We start from the raw sequence: 21,734 nt of genomic DNA on the forward strand, positions 1-21,734 counted from the left end.
CCCAGTTGAAGTTTACTATCAAATTAAACATACAACAAAGAGAATTACACGTTGTGTATTTAACGCAACCACATAAGTTTGCTATTAAGTCTGCTAGCTTATTGCTAACAGACGATACAAAACATCATAGTTGGGCTAACGAACATCATTGGTGTCGCGGTGTTATACCCATTTAAACAACGGATATTTGAATACAAACTATGGAGCAACACATGTAGAAAGATCACAGGCATATATTCTTTGTCCTTTTCAAAGAACCACTAATATTACCGCGGCTTACTGAGGAGCTGAGACTGGCTCTGTGTACAATATATCCGTGTGTTTATATTATACTGCCCCCGGGTGGCCAAGCCACGCGCACCAGAAGGAACAGCAAAATGCCCCTTTAATTGAAGCAAAAAATGTGGCGAACATTGTTTACTTTTCTTTACAATAAACAATATTATAGAGTGCTATTTTCCCTCATTAAAAAAAAATTACACATTGTTGTTGTTTTGGGGGGAGGCCGGAATGGATTTCCTTTCAATTCAATGGGAAAATAAGATTTGAGAGATGAGGTTGCAATTATTTGAGTTACCAGCATGGTCACGTAACGCATTAAACTTGTATGAGAAGGCGCCACTGTACAGGTATGTGGCGGCTCAAAACGTTGTTTCCCACGAGGGGTTGCAGTTTTTCCATTGCATCGAGATGATATTTGTTCAGGGATCAATTGCCAGGTGTGAGTTTTTCACGATTCTCCAGTTCAGTCACGTTCAGCTGCTTCACTCGCGTTGGGCCTTAGACTAGCTTGTCATGTTTTTTTCTTACCCCCTTACCTCGATGACGCATATATCTCTCTCGCGCAGTCTCTCGCCTCCCTGCACATGGCTTGTGTGACTCCCGGCCATTTCCTGCTTTTTGTCTACCAAATTCCCGGCACAATGACGCCGTGGCGATAGTGATCTGAGTCAAAAGCACAATCAAGCTCATGATTGGGGGGAATCAAGTTGTAGACTTCTCCTGTGGTGGCAGACACAGTAATAATTCACACACAGCATGTCTGGCATTATACATCCATGCTTCATTTTATGATTAATGAGGGCTATTTTTTTTTCAGCAGGTTAGAATAATTGTAATGTACCATAGAGCAGAACCTTCAACATTGAAAACATCCCATTGCAGGACGCTGGTGGACGTCCCATTCATTTATATTATCCATTTTCCCGTAGGAGATAATGTAAATGAGATTGTCTTCCACGGACCAACTTTTGCAATCACAGAACCTTCATTAACTGTAAAGGAAATGTTTCTTAACTAAACTAAAAAATAAAGTGAAATGTGATATAGAGTATTATATCGATTCACCAAACACAGAGTGAAATAGATAATGATTTTAGTTTGGATCATTTTGATGATGGGTGGCACAGTACCGGACTGGTTTGTACATCCGCCTTACAGTTTTGAGGTCATGGGTTCAAATCCAGGCTCTGGCTTTCCTGTGAGTAGTTTGCATGTTCTCCCCGTGCCTCCGTGGGTTTTCTCCACGTGCAATATGCCAGTTTCCTCCCACACTCCCAAAACCTGCATTGTATCTTAATTGAACACTCTAAAATTGTCCATAGGTGTGAATGTGAGTGTGAATGATTGTTTGTTTGTGCCCTCTGATTAGCTGTGGACCAGGGTTACAATAGTTTTGGATTTGCCGTTACAGTTAGTTTTTATTTTGTTTTGACTTTTCTTTTTTAAATTCAGTTAGTTTTAATTAGTTTTTTTTAGAGCACATTTGTTATTTTTTTAAAGTTTTAATTTGCTTGTTGGTAGTTTAGTTATTAGTTTCAGTATTAGTTTTTTATTATTATTATTATTTGGGGTACTTGTCAAGTGTGAGATAAAACAAAATAGATCACAATAATTATTGTGTAATAAAAACTCAAGAAAACATTACCATTTAAAAAAGTTTACTAACGTACTAACAGATGAACAACCACCCGCAAGTCAAATACAGGTACTGTATAACAGTCTACAGAATTTGCAGTGCATAGTACTGCTTCTAAGGTTAGATTAGATGCATCACAACGTAGAGTAAAACCATTCATGAGACACTTGCTGCTTTTGTATGTGTGTATGTTTAACTTTAAAAAATAAATAAAATCAAGTTCTTATTTGGCATGTTTTCCATCCCTTGTTGCTTAATAGCAAATTTCTCAAGTGGACTTTCAGATTTGTGACTGTTAGACATAGGTAGAAAGTAAGCTTGCTTTTACCTGCTGTATTGCCAGTGAAAGGGCATCCAGTCAGTTTTTTATTTTTATTTTATTTCTTGAATCACGGATTGTTGTGACAAAGTTTTTCAAGTTTTCCAAGTAGTGTATTTCTACCATATTCTAATAAAACTTCATACTTTCCCCAAAAAATTAACTTCAAACAGAAAACATATAGTGTTATAGTAGCGGTCCATTATGAATAAGTCATGCTACCAACGTAGCAGCCGTGGCTAACTTTGTGGCTGAGGGGGTGTACCCGCAAAAAGTGCCCGCAAGCGCATGAGAAATTATTGACACCTCATCTCTTCTGTCTTTAATTGGTTGTTTTTCCTTGGACTGCTCTTTCAGTACCCACACGCTATTGTGTTATGTCACAATATAAGCACTGAAATACCAAAAGAAAGAGTACACTTTTCTTTCACCAGAAACAAGTTTGTTTCTAGCTACACTCAACTGTAGAACATGGGTTGCTTTCAGCAAAAATGCCAATATTTTAGGAAAATGCAGAGAAAAAAAATCCAAAAAAAAAATGCAGAGAAAAAAAATGTTTCTTTTCTTGTGAAAAGAAACATCAAGCACCACATTGAGTTTGACGCTTATATTTTTTTGCTTTTGTGATACCTCAAACTATAAAACAAAGGGCAAAATGATGATTTATTTGATGGAAAAATAATCATTTATTTACAGATAAACAACTGAGGCCCGTTACACACAAAAAGACAATCGGCTATTTTTGTCCCTTCCTGTTTGGTCCCTTCTCGACACGTCAAACGCCAGACTAGCATATGTCTTATAATATTATCCTATATGTTTATCCTTAGGTCTGAGGTTTGAGATTTGTCTTGATACTACGGTCCGAAATGGGTCGGGGCCGACAATCTTGACGACCAAAAATAATCCATGTGTGTGGGGAAGCAGACGTCTCCCTGAGTCATGACGCCGACAATTGTGACGTGAAACGGAATGTAGCCAATCAAAGAAGCGACCTTAGTGAGGAAAGATGAACCGGCTGTAAATAAAAACAAACATGTCTTACCCAATGTGGATTTTTGGATAAAAGTGGGTTTCCTAGATGAGAAGTATTTTTCAAAGCAAGTATTTTTATTTATCGACACCATCTTCCGCCTCCAATTCCTTTCTGCAACACACTGTAAAGATTGGCGCAAACCCTGAAGTCTGCCAGCCTTAATTTTTGTGAGATCACGTGAGATTTCGAGATTGGCGGCGGAACAGAGCATCTGTTTGTGGTGTTCTGTGCTTAGATTATCAGAGCACACCACACACATAATGAATAAAATTGTTAAATGCCTGTTTTTTATCGCTATGTGTAGGGCCTGTCACAGCTAAAAAAAAATCCGAGATTTGAAAAATCCTTATGTGGGTACCAGGCCTAAGAAACTACCCGTGAGCATCGCTGACTCACCGCATGGCTTGAGTTGAACCTCAGTGACTTTTTACATCCCGTTCGCCATTCAGTACATGATCTTTTTTCACGATGACAACACACACTTTCGACTATCTATCGCGACACATACTTTGTTCATACCATACATACACATACTCAGTTTGAGGGTCCCTAAACTTCGACTCAGTCTTCCAATGTGTTAGCATTTCTTACCCTCATAATCGATGTGACCAGCCGAGATTCACCCCAAACTCAAAAGCTGTGTTGATCTCAAATCCAAAGTGATATAACACTCCCATCTGCTGGCATCTGTTTGTCCGTACAGTTATGTAGAAGCTTGAATTTCACAGACGAGTTAGGTGAGACCCTCTTCCACGCCTACCCATTGAAAAATGTGCTTGTTGAATATATTTTTCGGTGGCAGTAAATATTTGGGTTCCAGTTGACAAATATAATCATCTATGGCAGTGAATGAGAATTGAATGCCTCGTGCTGGACCACCTTAAGAGCATCACAGGACCCCTGCTGGACCCTCTGCAGTTTGTTGGTGGTTGACGCAGTCAACATGGGACTGCACATCATCATCCATGAACAGCTTGACGGCACAGACCTATGCGAGGATCCTGTTCCTGCACTTCAGCTCTTTGTTCAACACCATAATTCCTGAACTCTACTCCTCCAAGTTCCTCCAGTTCAGCGTCTCCTCTGCCATCAGCCAGTGGATTTACAACTTCCTGACGGACGGGACCCAGCCAGGTGAGGCTGGAGGAAACCACCTCATCCACATGCACAATCAGCACTGGGATCCACCAAGGATGTGTCCTCTCTCCATTGCTCTTTTCTCTCTACACAAACGACTGCACTTCAACGCACCCAGCTGTCTACCTCCTAAAGTTTGCAGATGACACCACAGTCATTGGCCTCATCAAAGACGGTGACGAGTCTGCATATCCACAGGAAGTTGGTGCCATGGTGTGACCAACACAACCTGGAGCTGAACACCCTCAAGACCATAGAGATGATCGTGGACTTCAGGATCATTTGCTGCAGCTGCCCCTCACGTGCAACTGCCCTGTGTCAACTATTGAGACCTTGAAGTTGCTGGGAATTACACTCTCACAGGACCTGAAGTGGGACGTCAACATCAACACCCTTCTGAAAAAAACCCAGCAGAGGATGTACTTCCTGCGACTGCTGAGGAAGCACAGCCTGCCACAGGAGCCGTTGAGGCAGTTCTGCACAGCAGTGTAGTGAATCTGTCCTGTGTTAATCCATCAGTCTTGTTTGATGCTGCTGCAAAGAATGAGAAAATTCAACCGCAACGGACAGGTAGGACTGCCGAGAAAAATACCGTAAAAATTGCTGCTTTATTGTCATCTATTCTTATAAATTCCCATGGAAAGTTTACAACATTTCCCGGAATTTTACAACCTTAGTTCCACAGACAGTTTGTGTGAGTTTTCTCGCTCATGTAACGTCATGCATGAGTCGCACATATGACTTGAAGCGCAGCTCTCCAACCTTTGGGGCCTTCGAGCTTTGTGACACATCCCACAGGCCGTTTTGGGATGAGCCCGAACCTTCAGCCCCCTCCTTCTTCTTATGCCAGTAAATATGTGAAAGGAATCTTTTTAATCATGCCACAAAAAGAGCTCATTTGACAACAGGGACAAAGACACTGTGCTGTCCACCCTGCTGCAGCTTGTTCTGTCTGCCCCTTGAAGCAGCCCCTCGCAAAAAAAGAGACAGCATTATTCCAGTGCTGGACCGAGTAAGAAAGGCTCCTTCTCATAGTAACCAGGGGTCACCCAACCTACGGCCGCCTGGAGTGGGCAACTGAGACCCCTCCTCTGTCCCTCATCCGGGACAAACAGCCATTCTTCTCTTCTCGCCGCTATGACGGAGATCCTGAAACCACTAGATTTTTTTTTTTTTGTCCAGTGTCAGGGGATGATGGATGGGGAAGTATTGTTGCTACTGCTTTATTTTGGACTCAACAACAACATCCTATGCATTTGTACCAGGGGCGGCCCAACGTTTGTGCTCAAGGAACGCATTTGATGTTTAAAGCTGACAGATGGGATAACTCATTTGGAGATAATGTAAAAATAAATAAATCAATAAATAAAATAAAAAAAGATGGGAGTGGGTGTAATAGTATGTAAAAGAAAATGTATTTTGTTATTAATAAAATAGTAATTAATTCTTATTTTATAATTGTTTTGTTTTTAATAATAATTAAACTATCATTTAATAGAATGAATTAAAATGCAAGAAAATATTTATGTAAATAATTTAATTACAATTGGATGTATCTTTACATTTTTGTAAAGATTTACTATGAAACAAACCAATTTTAATGATGTAAATGTATAACTAAATAGTTGAGATTTAAGTTATATTCAATTATCATCAATCATGTTTTTTTTACAATTATTTAATGAAATAAGTAAAACATTGTAAATGTATATTGTAATTGTTTTTTCATTTACTGTTTTGTATTTACAATAAATCAATCAGAGTAACATTTAAAAAAAAATAATCAATAAATCAATCAGCGTCGCATTAAAAAATGAATACATGTAAAAAAACATTTTCAATAATAAAATATTCTTCATTATTTTTTAAAAAATATTTCGAAACAACTTAATTATAACTAATCAATCATTTAATGAAATAAATCATTGTTAGATATACAGGATATGTACTGTAATTGTTTTAAAAGAAATATTTGCATTAAATCAATGAAGCAATTATTTGTGAGATACATCAATACGCTGATAAATGTAATTTCTTGTTTTCAATATTTTATTTACATTAAATCAATCCATTGAGTAACAACAAGAAAAATTACTTAATATATGGAAAATGTGAAAAACATTTTATTTTAGTAATAAAATAATTCATTCATCATGATTTTTTTTCATTGTATTAATAAATGAATTGAATTAGAATTAACCAATCATTTAGTGAAATATGTAAATCATTGTTAGATGTACAGTGTATATAATTGTTTTTGTTTTCATTTGCATTAAATCAATGAAGCAATTATTTAATGAGAACTAAATAAGTAAATGACAAAACATGTAACATTGTTTATTTTAATAAAATATTTATTTTATAGCGAATGAATTTAATTATTTATCAGCCAATTGCATTTTAAAAAAAATAAAACAACCTGAATTAATATATTTTAATGAACTAACCTGAAGGGAAAAATTACTAAATTAATACAACAATATATTACAGGACTCTTGATAATGTAAATGGTGGGTCGGCCTGATTAAAAATCTGATCAGGACATTTGCCCATCTCTGCTTTTCTCTTTCTATTTTCTGCATTGAGGCTACAACTTTGCAGTCCTGCATGTTATTTAATTGTCCATAAAGAGCAGTCAGCAAACAGTCAGCATTTTTTTTTCATGCATCAAAATAGTGCACTCTCACTGGACCATTGAAAGTACTAAACAGTGCGGCCTGTTGTGAAAACAAACAATCCTGCCCGCACAGCGACCACAACACACAACACACCCTCAACTAACCTCAGCTAACCTGGCGATAACCTCGTGTTGCATCATGCGTTGCAGGCCGTGGACTCGCGGGACTCTGTTGCCATGGCACTGTACTCCCAGTGTTTCTCCTGGATCATCATGAGGATCAACCAGAAGATTAAAGGCAAAGACAACTTCAAGTGCATCGGCATCCTGGACATCTTCGGATTTGAGAACTTTGAGGTGATCAATTCTATGGTGTATTAGGGCCACACTAAAATGATTTTAAAAAGTGCGATACTTAAAAAAATGTAAAAGTTGAAAACTTACTATCACCACCAAATTAAAGTTACAATATGAGGAAAAAAATGAAAAATACGAATGTTGTAAAGAAAAAAAAAATGTTCAGTGAAAAAAGTGATTACTAGAATGATGTAAAATATAATGTAACGTTAATAATATATTTTTTTAGGACAGTCAGATGCTTTACATAGAATATAATTGAATAATAGTGTAGTGTCACAATACTAAAATTCTAACTTCGATACTCTATCTGTATAAAGTACGATACTGATACTAAAATGATTACCTTGGCAAAAACATCAGCAAAAGCAATGAAATCACACATGGCAAAACAGGGAACTTCAAATTCTTCGCATTTTTTATTAAAGGTGCCATATTTCACCCAACCCACCATTTCTAGTATTTGGGATGTAACATTGCCTCTTTTGTGTCTCAGTAAACGTGAAATATGAATTAAAATTGTCCACGTATTCCTGAGTTCCTGACGTTTTTCTGCCAAGAGGCCTGAAATCAAGTGATTCGAATGTCTCCAGCTTATCTACATTCCTAATGAAGATCTCTGCCTTCCCTTTCCGTTCCCGAGTCAGCGCTGTCAACATAACAAACGTGTACTCTCACAAGTGGGTCTTCTCCACGGAGGCAACCAATCAGAGAAAAGGTGGCGGTCTTCGCCAAATTTAGACAAAGCTGATGCAAAATTGGGTCAAACAGAAGTAACTGTCAGAGGGGCCTTTTCTGGACACTCGTATGACAAAACCCAGGTGTTTTCTTTTTAAATTGATACTTTTATACAAATTCCAAGTTAGAGAGTCACTCTATGGAGGTATAAATAGCCAAAATATGGAACCTTATACTAAAAATAATATGCAGGAGGGTTTTAAAAAAAATTATCTATACTCCCTCATGATAAAATAAAACAAAAAATTGACACAGCGGTTCATCTTATGGGGGAAAAGCTGTAATATTTTGAAAACAAAAATTGAAAAATAATTAGGGTACAGTATAATAAAATCGTAATTATAGGGAACCCTCACCAAATTACAAGCAAGAAATGTAACATTAGTTAAAATCACTCCATTATTCGTGTAATAATGAAAGTTTTGTTCCTCGGAAAAATATGAGTTTGTTCTCATAACGTAAGTTTTTTCTTGTAATTGTAGTCTTCTTTCTAACATTCTTTCATACCTTCCACTGTGCAGGTCAACCGATTTGAACAGTTCAATATCAATTATGCCAATGAGAAGCTCCAGGAGTATTTCAACAAGCACATCTTCTCGCTGGAGCAGCTGGAATATAACAGGTAGCCTTATGTTTATTTCCCCACAGTCACAAGCAGTTGTCTTCTTGAGGAAGAATGAACCAGCAGCTCACTCATGCCTCATTACATTACGTGTTCACATGGCTCAATGCAACCATTATGTCTCTCTGCTTGTTTATTTATGACTGTTTATGCGTCTTTCCCCTGACAGGGAGGGCATCCAGTGGGAGGCCATTGACTGGATGGACAACGCTGAGTGTTTGGATCTCATTGAGAAGGTAACTGAACTTTTCCCTCAATGGTCTGGGCTGGCTTGGTCCAGAGGTTCGCAATAGTAGAGGATCAAATGTTTTCGTAAGCCTACATTACCTACATTGACGCATCAATTTTAGCACTCCATGATGACGGTTATAACTTGAGGTCCAATCGTGGCATTCACAACCCGGACGCCTCACTGAAATCAACAGGTGGTCGGCTGCCACAGCAAACTAGCAGCGGGGTCAAACATGGAAATATTTTATTAGAAATGAGATCAATAACACAGTCAAGTCTATCCTCAAATATAAAAAAAAGCACAAGTACTATGCACATCCATTCAACCGAGGATCGCTAGGGAATGAGTGAGTGAGTGAGTTTGTGTTTGGCGGTGAGCACAACAAGTTTTCATCTGACAAAAATATATATATCAACGACCGTCATCGATCAGTCGACTCGACTATCATTTTGGGATACAATATGAAGTCGTTCAACCAATAGTACTTCGACTTGCTTTTCTTTTTTTGTTCTCGTTGTTTTAACTTCTATTTTTTTTGTTCTTTTCCATTTTTCACACAATGTAATGACGGGTAGTTAAGTGGAACAAGTCATTTTATGATTGCATGGTGCGATTCAATAAACAGCTTTTTCTAACTCCTTTTCAATTATGCCTGAAAATGCTTTTTGTTTGTTTGTTTTATACTTTATTAGAGGAAAAGAGACAAATCAATTTGCATCTTATTTCATTTGCATGTTCAAAATAAATACTTACATTAAGCTACAGATACACTGGCACCCAACCTAAAAAAGAAAGTGTTGAGTGCAGCATTGCACTGCCCCTTATATAACAATTGAATTAGCCCCCTTGAGTTCTCTGTGGCTCAAGTATTGACCATCGATCTTAAAACAGTATTCACCTGAAAGATACATCAATACAATTTCTGCGCTTAAAAATAACAACAACAAAAAAACAGAGTTAGTTCTCAGTGGCTCAAGGCTGATGTCTGTCAGGGTTTGCATGTTGACTGTTCACATAAAGACGGCAGTGTGTCTTTCACCTTGTCTTTCAGAAACTGGGCATGTTGGCTCTTATCAACGAGGAGAGTCGCTTCCCGAAAGGCACGGACTACACCCTTGTGGAGAAACTGCACAGCCGACACGCGGTGAGTTGGCACTCACACACGCAAACACAGACATCCACTTTTCACATCTTTCACACTTTGTGGGACGTTAACAATTATGTAAAATGATCCAGGGGACCTCGCTGGTTGCAAGGTTGAATGTCGATGTGGCGCATGTACGCTCTCACACACTCCTTTCGTCTCGCTCTCGCATGCGAAGGCAACAATGCTGAAATGTGAGCAGCTTTGTGCACACAAAAAAAGTGTTCTAAGACTGAACAGGTAAAGCCACAAAGTAAGAACTGCCTAATCTCTGGCTCTTTTGCACTTATTTTGCAAAAAATAAAACTGTATTCAATGTGCTTAACATTTTTTCCCCTGTATCAATTGTTTGTACTATATCACCCTGGTGTTTATTTGTCAAACTAAAGAAGCTGTCTAAAGGCTTTTATGACAATGATCTTTATTTGTAGCTCATTTCACTCTTGGCTTAAAGGAAACTATTTGGAGTGAGTTGAAAACATAGTAAGATGCCGAAATAGACTTGTCAATTAGCGTAGTTCGCCAAACACAAATACCGATGGCCTCAAGTATACAATTTATCTGGACATTCAAGGATGTGCCGATTTTCATTAGCTAATACTGATAACTATACTATACTCTATGATACTGTTCTGTGTTCTGGCGCCCAGATTCCTGATCTCACTTGAAAATACCAGATCCTGACCCAGTTTAGCTTCCAAATCATGGGCGGTAAAACTCGTGTGCGAGCTGTTTTTTGTAAATCCGTCTAACTTTGATGTCGCAATTTGGCAATATTCAGAACTGCCTGCGTAAACGCACTTTTACAGAACTAAACAGCTAACAAAAAGGCAAATTTCTCACTTGATGAGTGGGCACAGCCTCCAGATAGCCAACTATTTGTATAAAACCAATGAAAACGTAAATTTTCCATACTATGCCCCCTGTAAGGCATACCGTAAAAATTAACTGCTTCATATTTAATTTTAGCATACAACAAACAAGTTTGCCTGAGAAGTTCTACCTTTCATATTATAAATCGCAAAACTGCTCAGCTCAATTGCAAAGTTAACATGTTACATCAGCAAAAAGCAATGTTAACTATAAACACAGGAATGGACAAAATAGTAATATGTTGTAAGAATAAAGACAGTCTGATGAGCACACATAATAAGTGTTAAAAATAAGTACTAATAAAATAAACTATTATACAGTGGATATAAAAAGTCTACACAGCCCTGTTCAAATAAAGGTATGTCTGAAAATAAATCATTCATTTCTACCATTATGACCTATAACCTGTACAACTCAATTGAAATCAATAAATCAAAACTTTTTCAGACGGGAAATAAAAATAACAGAAATAACGTGGTTGCACAAGTTTGCACACCCTCATTTGGATGCGGTTGTGTTCAAAATCAACCAATCCATTTAAAATTCTTCATAATTCCTTCAACCTTGTTTAAGGTGCCTGTTCTAGCTGAAGAAAAACATCCCCAGCGCATGCTGCTGACACCGCGATTATTCTCTAAAGGTATGGCGTTCTTTTGGTAATGAGCGTTGTTGTGGTTGCGTCAAACATATTTTGGAATCATGGACAAAAAGTTCAACCCTGGTTTCATCTGACATAACACATTTTCACCACATGTGTTTGGAAGAGTAGACAAGGTGGAAGGAATTATGAACACCTTTAAATCGGGGTCAGTGTCAGCACAAAACCTTTGGGCTTCTACTAGAAAAAAATGTCTTATTGAGTTGTACATTTTATAGGTCAAATTAAAGGTGCAAAAAGTTTTGAAATGATTTATCTTGGTCTTTCTTGGTTGATTTTTCTTGGTATCACAAAAACATGGCATTTGAACAGGGGTGTGTAGTCTTTTTCCACTGTAAATGGTCATTTACACATTGCTACTGAATATTACACGTTTACCTATTTTATATTGTCTGTTTTCCAGCGCTGTTTGAACAGGGATTATTTTTGACATTGTCTAAATGCGAAATTTATGTCAGCATACGTCAAATGCTCTTCCACATTATACTTGTAACGAGAATGCAGAATGCCTCGTTTCCACTCTCATCTCTTGTCAGGCAAACTCATACTATGTGAAGCCGAGAGTGACCGACCACCAATTTGGCATCAAGCACTACGCCGGAGAGGTGATGAACAACACACACACACACACACGCACACATACACACACACAGAGTACGGGTTGTACAGACTAGTCGAGTAGTCAACTTTACTACTTCATAATGACATTTAGTACGTGACATCCGCTAGTTGCTATTCCCATTTTTGTCTTGGGGAGGCAGAACACTTGTAGCAACAGATGAGTGCGCCAAATAAAATCACCTTAATTGATTTAAATTTTCTTCTATTTCTGAATACGCAGCTTTGGTAAGTGAGGGAGAACCAGTAAACGAGGGGAAGCCAGGCTTGAGCAGGATTTTGAACAACTTTTCGGTTAATTATTCTTTTCGTACATGAAGCGGTCTTTGATTATTTGCAAAGACTGCAAATAACCACCATGCGGAACTTGCTGCTGTGATGAGCTCAGAACAAGGACATGTTTCCCCGTTTGGCAGAGTTGTTAGCCGGCCGTCCCAATGAGAAGCACAGTCCCAAGGATTTGAATGTGATTATCTAATTCCGAAATGTAACCGTAGGGTGTAATTAGACTTACTTACCAGATAATCCTACTAGAACAACTGAACTTCATCCGGGGTTAATTAGAATTTTTCCCTCTGGCTGCAAATACCAACACCCAACATCAGCTGAGCCTTCATCTTGTGTTTTAATGTGTATGTTGAGAGTAAATTTGGCGTATGAGCTGTTGATTGTTGGTGAATATAAATTATTGCAAAGCATTCATTTTTTCCAAATTATAGTACTGCACTAAAAAAAGTGCGATTAGTCGATGTCGACTTAACTTGGATCCAAATCTAAAATCCTAAATTAAATCCAACTCCAAACACATGTACACACACACACACATCCCCTCCCGTTTTGAAACAGTGTTTCTGTGACCGTCTGTGTGCAGTTGTCTGTGTGTGCGCGCGCGTGTGCGTGACAGAGAGAGAGTGCGTGTGTGTGTTGAAATAATTATCTTTATTTTAAGCTTGGTACATTACTGTGGTTCCGGAAGCAAGCAGCAGTGAAATACTGCATTTCTCAGGCCTGAATAAACTTGACATGCATTAACACACGCAGGCCGCTCCCCTGAACATGTCTTTGTATACAATGTTGCTCAAACGGGAATTCACAAGCTTGCACTATACACATATGTCACTTGATTAACTATACCTGCACAAACCAGAGCCGTATCAAAAATATATGTGCCTTTATAAAGACATAAGAGGTACTGATGGCAACATAAGTGACTGGAAATCCAATAAATAAAAAAGTTGGAATTGAAACACATTTCATTGCATCATTAAAATTAAAGGGTGCATTGTGGGGGGTGGCACATTTAAAAAGGGGGAAAAAATAGTAACAGAGGTTTCACCGGTTCTTTCTACAAATAAAAATATCCGGATGCAATTAAAATCCATATCATTTATACAGTCTTCTAGTCGCGTTGTGGGGGCAGGAAGATGCCACAAGATGATCTGAGCACAAAAACAGCTTTTCACTGTTTCAGCAAGTAAATGTCACAGAGATAACATACATACATGTACATCATAGCTGAGTCTGATATTGCTTTGAAAAATAATAATAATTTTTTTAAAAATTGGCCACGCAGAATGGTTGATCTGGATGCCTTTTGTGCTGGATCAGTTTTGCCATGCAAAAGGGGAGTTTGAAATACTCCCTCTGCTTATTTTTTTTTTTACTTATTTTTCAATTATTCTGCTGCTTACTGAAAATGCAGACAGAAAAGGGTTTTAGGGAACAGACAGAGGGACAGAATGGACAAGGGGAATAGGGGTGCGGACCACAGCAGAACAATCGTCAGACAGTCTAGATATTTGACTAAAAGTAACGTTACAACATTCAAATTGTGTTCTTATTTGTGGATGGGCGGGGGGACACCCGGTGAGGACATGCAACAACTAACAAATAGGACAAGATGAGAGAGGACAGAAAAGGGCAGGACATGACAGGATGTGGGAAATGAGCAAGGCAGTCCTACTGATGAGTGGTGCGGTGGGATGCTTTTTATAGTGTCTCAACACCTGTAAGAACCTGTGAGTTGATATCTTGATATCAAACAATTAAGGCCTATAGTGTGTCTATAGAACTTCTGAGTGAACGAACGCCATATCACACGCGTGTTAGTCAACTGGTGTACGGAGTTGCTGAGCCGGCAGATTGAGGAAGGGTGGGCCTGGCACCCTCCACCCCCAAGTGGGGGACAAGCCAGCGAGCCCAGCCAGGGGGATACCACCCACTGTGTGATATTGCTTTTATACTACAGTTCTACAAGAGACATGTATTAGTTAGGAAGATTAATAAATGAAGACAAACATTTATTTTGTTTATTTAGTTATTCAGCTCCATCATTAAATAGTTCCACTAATGATGGTGTTAGCTGTTAACGTGGCATGCTAACTAGCAGACACGTCAGTGTCACCATTGCCAAAAAAATGAAACTAATAAACCTTGTCCACTTCATGTCAAGTTGCGTCACGCTATTACGTCTTTTAGTGGGAACTCCCTGAATGTACACGACGACTCTGCACTCGTTTGCTGCATTAGCATGTTGCCCGAGTGTCGACTCCTATTGGAACTGTAGTCTACTTACTGCATGTAGCTGGTATTGATTTACGTTTATGTTTGTCTTCGTACTAGTATTATTGAGTATGACTGGAGTTTGTAGCCGGCACGGTGGGACAACTGTTTAGCACATCCGCCTCACAGTTCTGGGGACCGGGGTTCAAATCCCGACCCCGCCTGTGTGGAGTTTGCATGTTCTCCCCGTGCCTGGGTGGGTATTCTCCGGGCACTTCGGTTTCCTCCCACATCCCAAAAACATGCGTGGTAGCTTGATTGGAGACTCTAAATTGCCCGTAAGTGTGAATGTGAGTGCGAATGGTTGTTTGTTTCGTGTGCCTTGTGATTGGCTGGCAACCGGTTCAGGGTGTACCCTGCCTCTCGCCTGAAGATAGCTGGGATAGGCTCCAGCACGCCCGCGACCCTCGTGAGGATACGCAGGGATGGATGGTTGGAATGGAGTTTGTCGTCAAAGCCTAAGAACAAATGTAAAAAAATTGTTTTAGGTGCTTTATGACGCACGCGGCATCCTGGAGAAGAACAGGGACACCTTCAGAGACGACATATTGTTCATTCTCAAAGACAGCAGGTAAATACTTGCAAATCAAGCCTGTCTTTCAGTCACCCGCTCTGCATTAACAAACAAACTCCGTATGCTCAGGCTCGACTTCATCTACGACCTCTTCGAGCGCGTGGGCAGCAGAAATGGAGAAGAGACCATGAAGATGGGCACGGCCCGACGCAAGCCCACCGTCAGCTCTCAATTCAGGGTGGGTATAGATCAGGGGTGTCAAATAAATTTTTGTTGCGGGCCATGTAGTTACGGTTTCCGTCGGAGTACTGTTACGGCTGTGAACCCATATAAATCTATGATCGCCTCATATTATTACATATACACAAATAAACTAAGATAACTAGTTTTGAAATCAGAAGCCAGTAAAATGTGGTTTGTTCAACTATTCGGTTTATTTTGAAAGGGGGATTGCTAGCAAAAAAAATTTGGCAATATCTTGTTATTAAAAGGGAAGACAATTTTGGAATGTTTGTATTTTTGCAAGAAAGATGAAGTTTACGCACATGATGTGCTTTCGTGAGCCATATAATATGATGTGGTGGGCCGGATCTGGTCCCCGGGCCTTGAGTTTGACACCTGTGGTATATATATATATATATATATATATATATATATATATATATATATATATATATATATATATAGATATATATATATATATAGATATAGATATATGGTTAGACAGAGAGAGACAGAGAGAGAGAGACAGAGATAGAGATGTTGAAATTAACGCGTTAACGCAAATTCCCTTTAACGCCACGCACTTTTTTTTTAACATTCGATTAAAGTACAACCCTTAATTGGCCCTATACTGTGCCCGTTGTGTGTGCCATAGTGTGATGGTCCTGCTGTGCACGCATTTGCCTTTTTATTTGTATTTTTTGTGATCCCACTGTGTTTGTGTGTAAATATTAGTTATTTAAAGGTATATTTGACTCCTGCGACTTGTATGTTCATTTTTCTTAGCCCATAAATAGGGTTTTATATTGCGTTTGTTAGGATTAAGCTAGCAATTTAAGTATGTGTCGTTTTTAAATGTACAACGGCTGTAATTATTTTTGAAATTAGTTTTACAGTAACAATAGAGTAACAGTTTCCAGTGAGTGGCCATCTTGTTTCTTGTTGGGCTTGAATTTGAAATGTTGCAATAATAGATATACTGTATTTGAATAAGATAACCATATACGTACACTCATATGTTGATAATAGTATTAACAACTTTAAAAATATCCTTTTATTGTACATTTAGAACAGATACAAAACGTGCGATTTGCGATTAATTTGCAATTAATCACATTAACGATAGAAATCGCGATTAATCGTTATTCAAAATTCAAAAACATTGACAGCCCTAATAGATGATGAATGATGAATTATAATGCACCTACTATGAACAGTGTATGAAAAATGTTGCTATGCATAATATGTAAGCGTATTAAAAGTTGTATTTGAACACTGAAATTTAGAGTTATAGCTATGGATAATAATATAAATAGTCAATAGTACATACAGTGTGTTAATGTGCACAATATTGACTGTATTTAGTATTTTTCTCCCACACAGTGGAGAGTTGTTGTATAAGTTGTTGTTGTTGAATAGCGAACAGCGTATAAGAAAGTGACACAGACCAACTCATTGTTCTCCATGTGCCACTGCATGTGAGGGTCATTCCACCCACAGTGTCACACAGAAGAAGGCAGATAGACATCTTGCAGAATGTTGTTTATGTATCTGAGTTGCAAAAAGAATAGGGAGGATAGATGTATGTGGTTTTGAGTGGAGCAGGGGCAGGGGGGCTTGCAGTCGAGTTACTTTGTCCTAACTGCAGTGCAGAGAGAAGGGGAGCAGGGGAGGATTTGGCCGGCTGCCCAGGCCACAGTTTCTAAAGCCAGGGGGATTAGTGTTGATGGCTGGGCAGAGCGGGGCCAACCAGGGGCCAATCATGCTCAGCTCAGCCAGGCCAGGCCTCGATGGAGACAGCCTGTCTGAGGCGGGGAGGAGAGCAAGGCCGACATTGCTTGTGCAGTACAAGGGTCCCCCCCAATGGTGTGTATGTACGTATGTGGGTGTACTAATACTGCATTCAGGTCAAATAGAGAGTAGGAAATCTTCCACATGGATCTCACAAGATCCAAACCCAAAGCCAGCGGAGCGCAAAAAACTGTCTGACAGCCAAACAATTATTGAACCTTGTTTCTTGTTACATATTGTTTACAGTACATAATTGATGTGCTGTTCAGCTGTACTTAACTTTTAAGTTTGCATTTATTCTTTAAGATCTGTTTTTTTTTTTAACATTTAGTTTCATTTTTCTTTAAACTTTTATATTTCAGCTGAAAATACATTTTGTTACAACAAATTTCCTATATTTAAGCGCTGTGTTAATGTTCAAACTATGCATATTGTTGGAGTGTCTTACAAACATATTAAATATGCTTTTATCTACTTCTACTCTAAAACGTTTTGTAATTGTCATAGATGCCATAGACGCCGCAAGATAGCAAAGCACTACTTGAATGTCGAAATGAAACTCCTCACCTCACTTCAACTTGGGTCCATGACATCAAGATGCCACCATATAACACCAAAGTCATGTTTTTATTGCTTTGGCCTGAGTAAAAACACTACAAAAAGCTGAGTTTCTCAGCAAATAACAGAATAGTTTAAACCCACCCTCACCGTTGGTGCCCACCAACGGGTTCGGGGATTGCCGCCACAAAAGGCACCGACCACCTTACGGCCACAGCTCTGGTCGGCCGCCTCAGCAATGGAGGCGCGGAACATGGTGCACCCGGACTCGATGTCCCCCGCACATGAGCAAAGTTCTGTCGGAGGTGGGAGTTGAAACTCCTTCTGACAGGGGATTCCGCCAGACGTTCCCAGCAGACCCTCACAATACATTTGGGCCTGCCACATCGAACCGGCCTCTTCCCCCACCATCGGAGCCAACTCACCACCAGGTGGTGATCAGTTGACAGCTCCGCCCCTCTCTTCACCCGAGTGTCCAAGATGATGATGATGATGACCACAAGGTCGATCATCGAACTGCGACCTAGGGTGTCCTGGTGCCAAGTGCACGTGTGGACACCCTTTTGCTTGAACATAGTGTTTTAATTTTGTTATGTTCAATTGCTTTTTATCTTTTGTTTGATTTTTATCTGTGTGTAACAGTTCCAGCTGTGATTGTTTTTAAAGTGCATTATGAATAAAGTTGACTTTGGTGGAGTTATAAATAGCATTAATAAATGTGAATTAATTGAGATGTTTGGAATAAGTAGAGCCTTCTGTTTTTCAGGAATCTCTTCATTCCCTAATGGCCACACTAAGTGCGTCCAACCCTTTCTTTGTGCGTTGCATCAAACCGAACATGGCTAAGGTAGGTCATCCTCATTCTATCCTGTCACATAACTTATAAGTCGTATTCATTGTTGACATTGCTTAGAGTTAATAGTCCACCAAGTCATTTTACAGTGTAGCAGTACTCCTGACCACCAAGTCATAACAATGTTGCATCTAAGACAAAAACAGCTAGGTTATTTGGTTTTTGGGTGTATATTTTCAATACTAATAAACGCGCGTCGTTCCCCTCTGGCCCGATGCAAAGACTCCCTTTGTACTCTTGGGCTGCGTACCAGCACATTCCAACCACTCCAGCCCTTTTACAGGGGGTCAAAAGTCGCTCGAGCTGCAGCGGTGCTTGGCTGATCTGGCTGAATCAGTGGAATGCCAAAACGAAACCACAGTGGCGGCAGAGCCAGCGAGCGGTTTATTTATTCATCCTCCGTTTCTCCCCTTCCTCTTGATCACATGGCTATAGAAAGGGTGATTCAGTTGTCTGATTGTTGGATAAAGCAAATGTCTTTATTATGTGTATGTGTGAGAGAGGGAGCTTGGAGATTGTCTTCTTTTATCAGCTACGTGCTTTCCACTCCCTCACACACTCACATAGCTTCATAGGAAAAAAATTGACCAACCACAGGAAAGTCTTATAAATTACACATTTTCTTCAAATGGCAATCTTATATGCCAATACAGTGTATACAGTATATATATTGTTTTACAATAATACTCATCTATATTTATAATGTCATATGTACCTGTCTATAAAGCAAAGCGTGGAGAGTCTACCATTTAAACAACCACTTAGAATTACATTCACACCTACGGATAATTTAGACTTCAGTGAAGTTAAGCTGACTTTTTGCAAAAGTGGCGAAGTACACTGGACTGGTTGCCAGCCATTCATAGGCCGCATTTTGACAAACAACCATTCACACTCACATTCACACCCATGGACAATTTAGAGTCTTCAATTAAGCTGTGACGACGTTTTGCGAAGGAAGCTAAGTACACCCTGGACTTGTCGTCAGCCAATCGCAGGGCAGACAAACAACCATTCACACTCACATTCATGGACAATTTATAGTCTTCAATTAACCTAATATGCATGTTTTTGAAATGTGGGGGGAAGCCAGAGTGCCCGGAGAAACCCCACGCAAGCATGCAAGGAGAATATTGGAACTCCCCGTAGGAAGGCACAGAGGTCAAATTCGAACCAGGAATCTCAAGACTGTGAGGCAGACGTGCTAACCACCAATCTGTGCTGCCCAACAAAATATATAAAACCAGATTTATGTAACTAATGAGCGTGGAAACATTTTGCCTGGCCTCTAGTTGGAAACAAGACATGCCTCTGTTTATCTCAAAGATTTCCAGGATTACCATCCTCTGATATGATTACATGCAGCCCAACACACACGCACGATTTACATTCATCTTCCATCTCTGGGAGAAAAGTCACCGGGAGGCCCGACTTGTTTTCATGCCAATTCCTCTTTGAGTGGGCCTAAATCCCCTGCTAAAGAGCAGAGTTCAGAGCTCAGTGGAGGCTTTGGCATGGCCTGCATGCGCGGATGTGTGTGTTCGATTATGAGCATGAACACATGCGAGGATGAAAGGGCCTCGCCTACTTTCCTGCATAGTAACATTTGCACATAATTAGATTGACACCTTTCTGGAATGCCTTGGCTCTCTTTGGGGGCTTATCTGACACAGCATGCTCTCTGGGTGACAATGAGCACTCGTGTGGAGGTCTAAGGCGGACAATGATATGCAGATAGACAGCAATTGAGGAACAATGCACCACTCAACATACCATTTAATGTTTGTGGGTATAAAACAACTGCAATTGTCTGGCAACCGATCCAGGGTATGCTTCGCCCCGCAACCAAAGTCTGCTGGGATAGACCTCAGCTCACCCAAGATTCTAGGACAAACGCTATAGAAAATGGATGGATGCATGCATAAAACAACTGTGATTGGCTGATGACTAGTCCAGTGTATACACCAAAAGTGTACCCCTAAGTCAGCTGGGAGAGACTCCAGCCCACACGCCAACCTAATGAGGACAAACAGTATTGAAAATAGATGGTGAGATGCATAAAAAAGGGAAAAAGGCAATGGCAACATCTAACGTTTGCAACTCAAAGATAAGCGACACTACTATGACATCTACCTTCTTCGGTCACTTTAAAACAAAGACAGTCAAGCTACGTTAACTATACAATTTAGCTAACCCATAGCTGGTAAAACATGAACTCAGTTTAACTCAGTTTAAGTGAGAAGACAAAGAAGTAATAGACAATACTGAGACTGGTTTTGGAACCATTGAGAAACAATTTGATTGAGAATGTTTTGTGTACAGCTAACTAACGCAATTACAGCTCGTGAGTGCATAGTGGCTAATTTGCCAATATACTGTATGTTGTGACTGAGAAAGATTGTATGACTTGCTCAACCCAAGTAATGACTTGTTTAAAATTTAATGGGAACTCGACTTGACTTGCTTGATTTTTTTTCCACAGTAACTTGGGACTTACTTGAAAGGTTATGACTTAAGAAGTACTTATGTGATTTTACTACCCCCCCCCCCCCCCCCCCCCCCCCCTCTGTTGTATGTTGTGTTGCTCTCTATAGAAAGCCAACCAGTTTGATCCAGATGTGGTCCTGAACCAGCTGAAATACTCTGGAATGCTGGAAACAGTTAAGATCCGAAAGGCTGGATTCCCAGTTCGCCGCTGCTTTAAGGATTTCTACAACAGGTCTGCATCTTATCTGCTCAGTTTGTAGCCTCGTACTAAATTCACTCAGAAAACAAACGAGGTCCATCTCAACTGTTGTTGTCTATCCAATGTAACGTGCGTGTCCTTCTCATAACCTACACCTAGATACAAGATGATCTTGAAAAACAAAATCCAAACGGAAGATGAGAAGCAGAGTTGCGCAGAGCTTCTCGCATGTCATGACGGCACAAAGAAAGAGTGGCAACTCGGAAAAACAAAGGTATA

At 39.6% G+C, this 21,734-nt stretch overlaps 1 protein-coding gene across 2 annotated transcripts in view; it reads left to right on the top strand.

Moving 5' to 3' along the window:
* myo10l3 (myosin X, like 3) overlaps window positions 1-21,734 on the top strand; it is a 93,809-nt gene that overhangs the window by 38,969 nt on the left and 33,106 nt on the right. The window contains exons 1-11 of one of the 2 annotated variants that reach the window (XM_061691562.1): window positions 4,898-4,980; window positions 7,238-7,384; window positions 8,644-8,744; window positions 8,914-8,980; window positions 10,028-10,120; window positions 12,188-12,256; window positions 15,320-15,402; window positions 15,475-15,583; window positions 18,683-18,763; window positions 21,364-21,488; window positions 21,615-21,729. In XM_061691562.1, coding sequence (XP_061547546.1) covers window positions 4,939-4,980; window positions 7,238-7,384; window positions 8,644-8,744; window positions 8,914-8,980; window positions 10,028-10,120; window positions 12,188-12,256; window positions 15,320-15,402; window positions 15,475-15,583; window positions 18,683-18,763; window positions 21,364-21,488; window positions 21,615-21,729 — 1,032 coding nt within the window. In that variant the 5' untranslated portion in view covers window positions 4,898-4,938. Of the gene's footprint in view, window positions 1-4,897; window positions 4,981-7,237; window positions 7,385-8,643; window positions 8,745-8,913; window positions 8,981-10,027; window positions 10,121-12,187; window positions 12,257-15,319; window positions 15,403-15,474; window positions 15,584-18,682; window positions 18,764-21,363; window positions 21,489-21,614; window positions 21,730-21,734 lie in introns of those variants that run through there. The other variant, XM_061691563.1, reaches the window with a different exon arrangement.

The sequence above is a fragment of the Phycodurus eques genome, chromosome 12 (assembly GCF_024500275.1).
Source record: "Phycodurus eques isolate BA_2022a chromosome 12, UOR_Pequ_1.1, whole genome shotgun sequence".
NCBI lineage: Eukaryota > Metazoa > Chordata > Actinopteri > Syngnathiformes > Syngnathidae > Phycodurus > Phycodurus eques.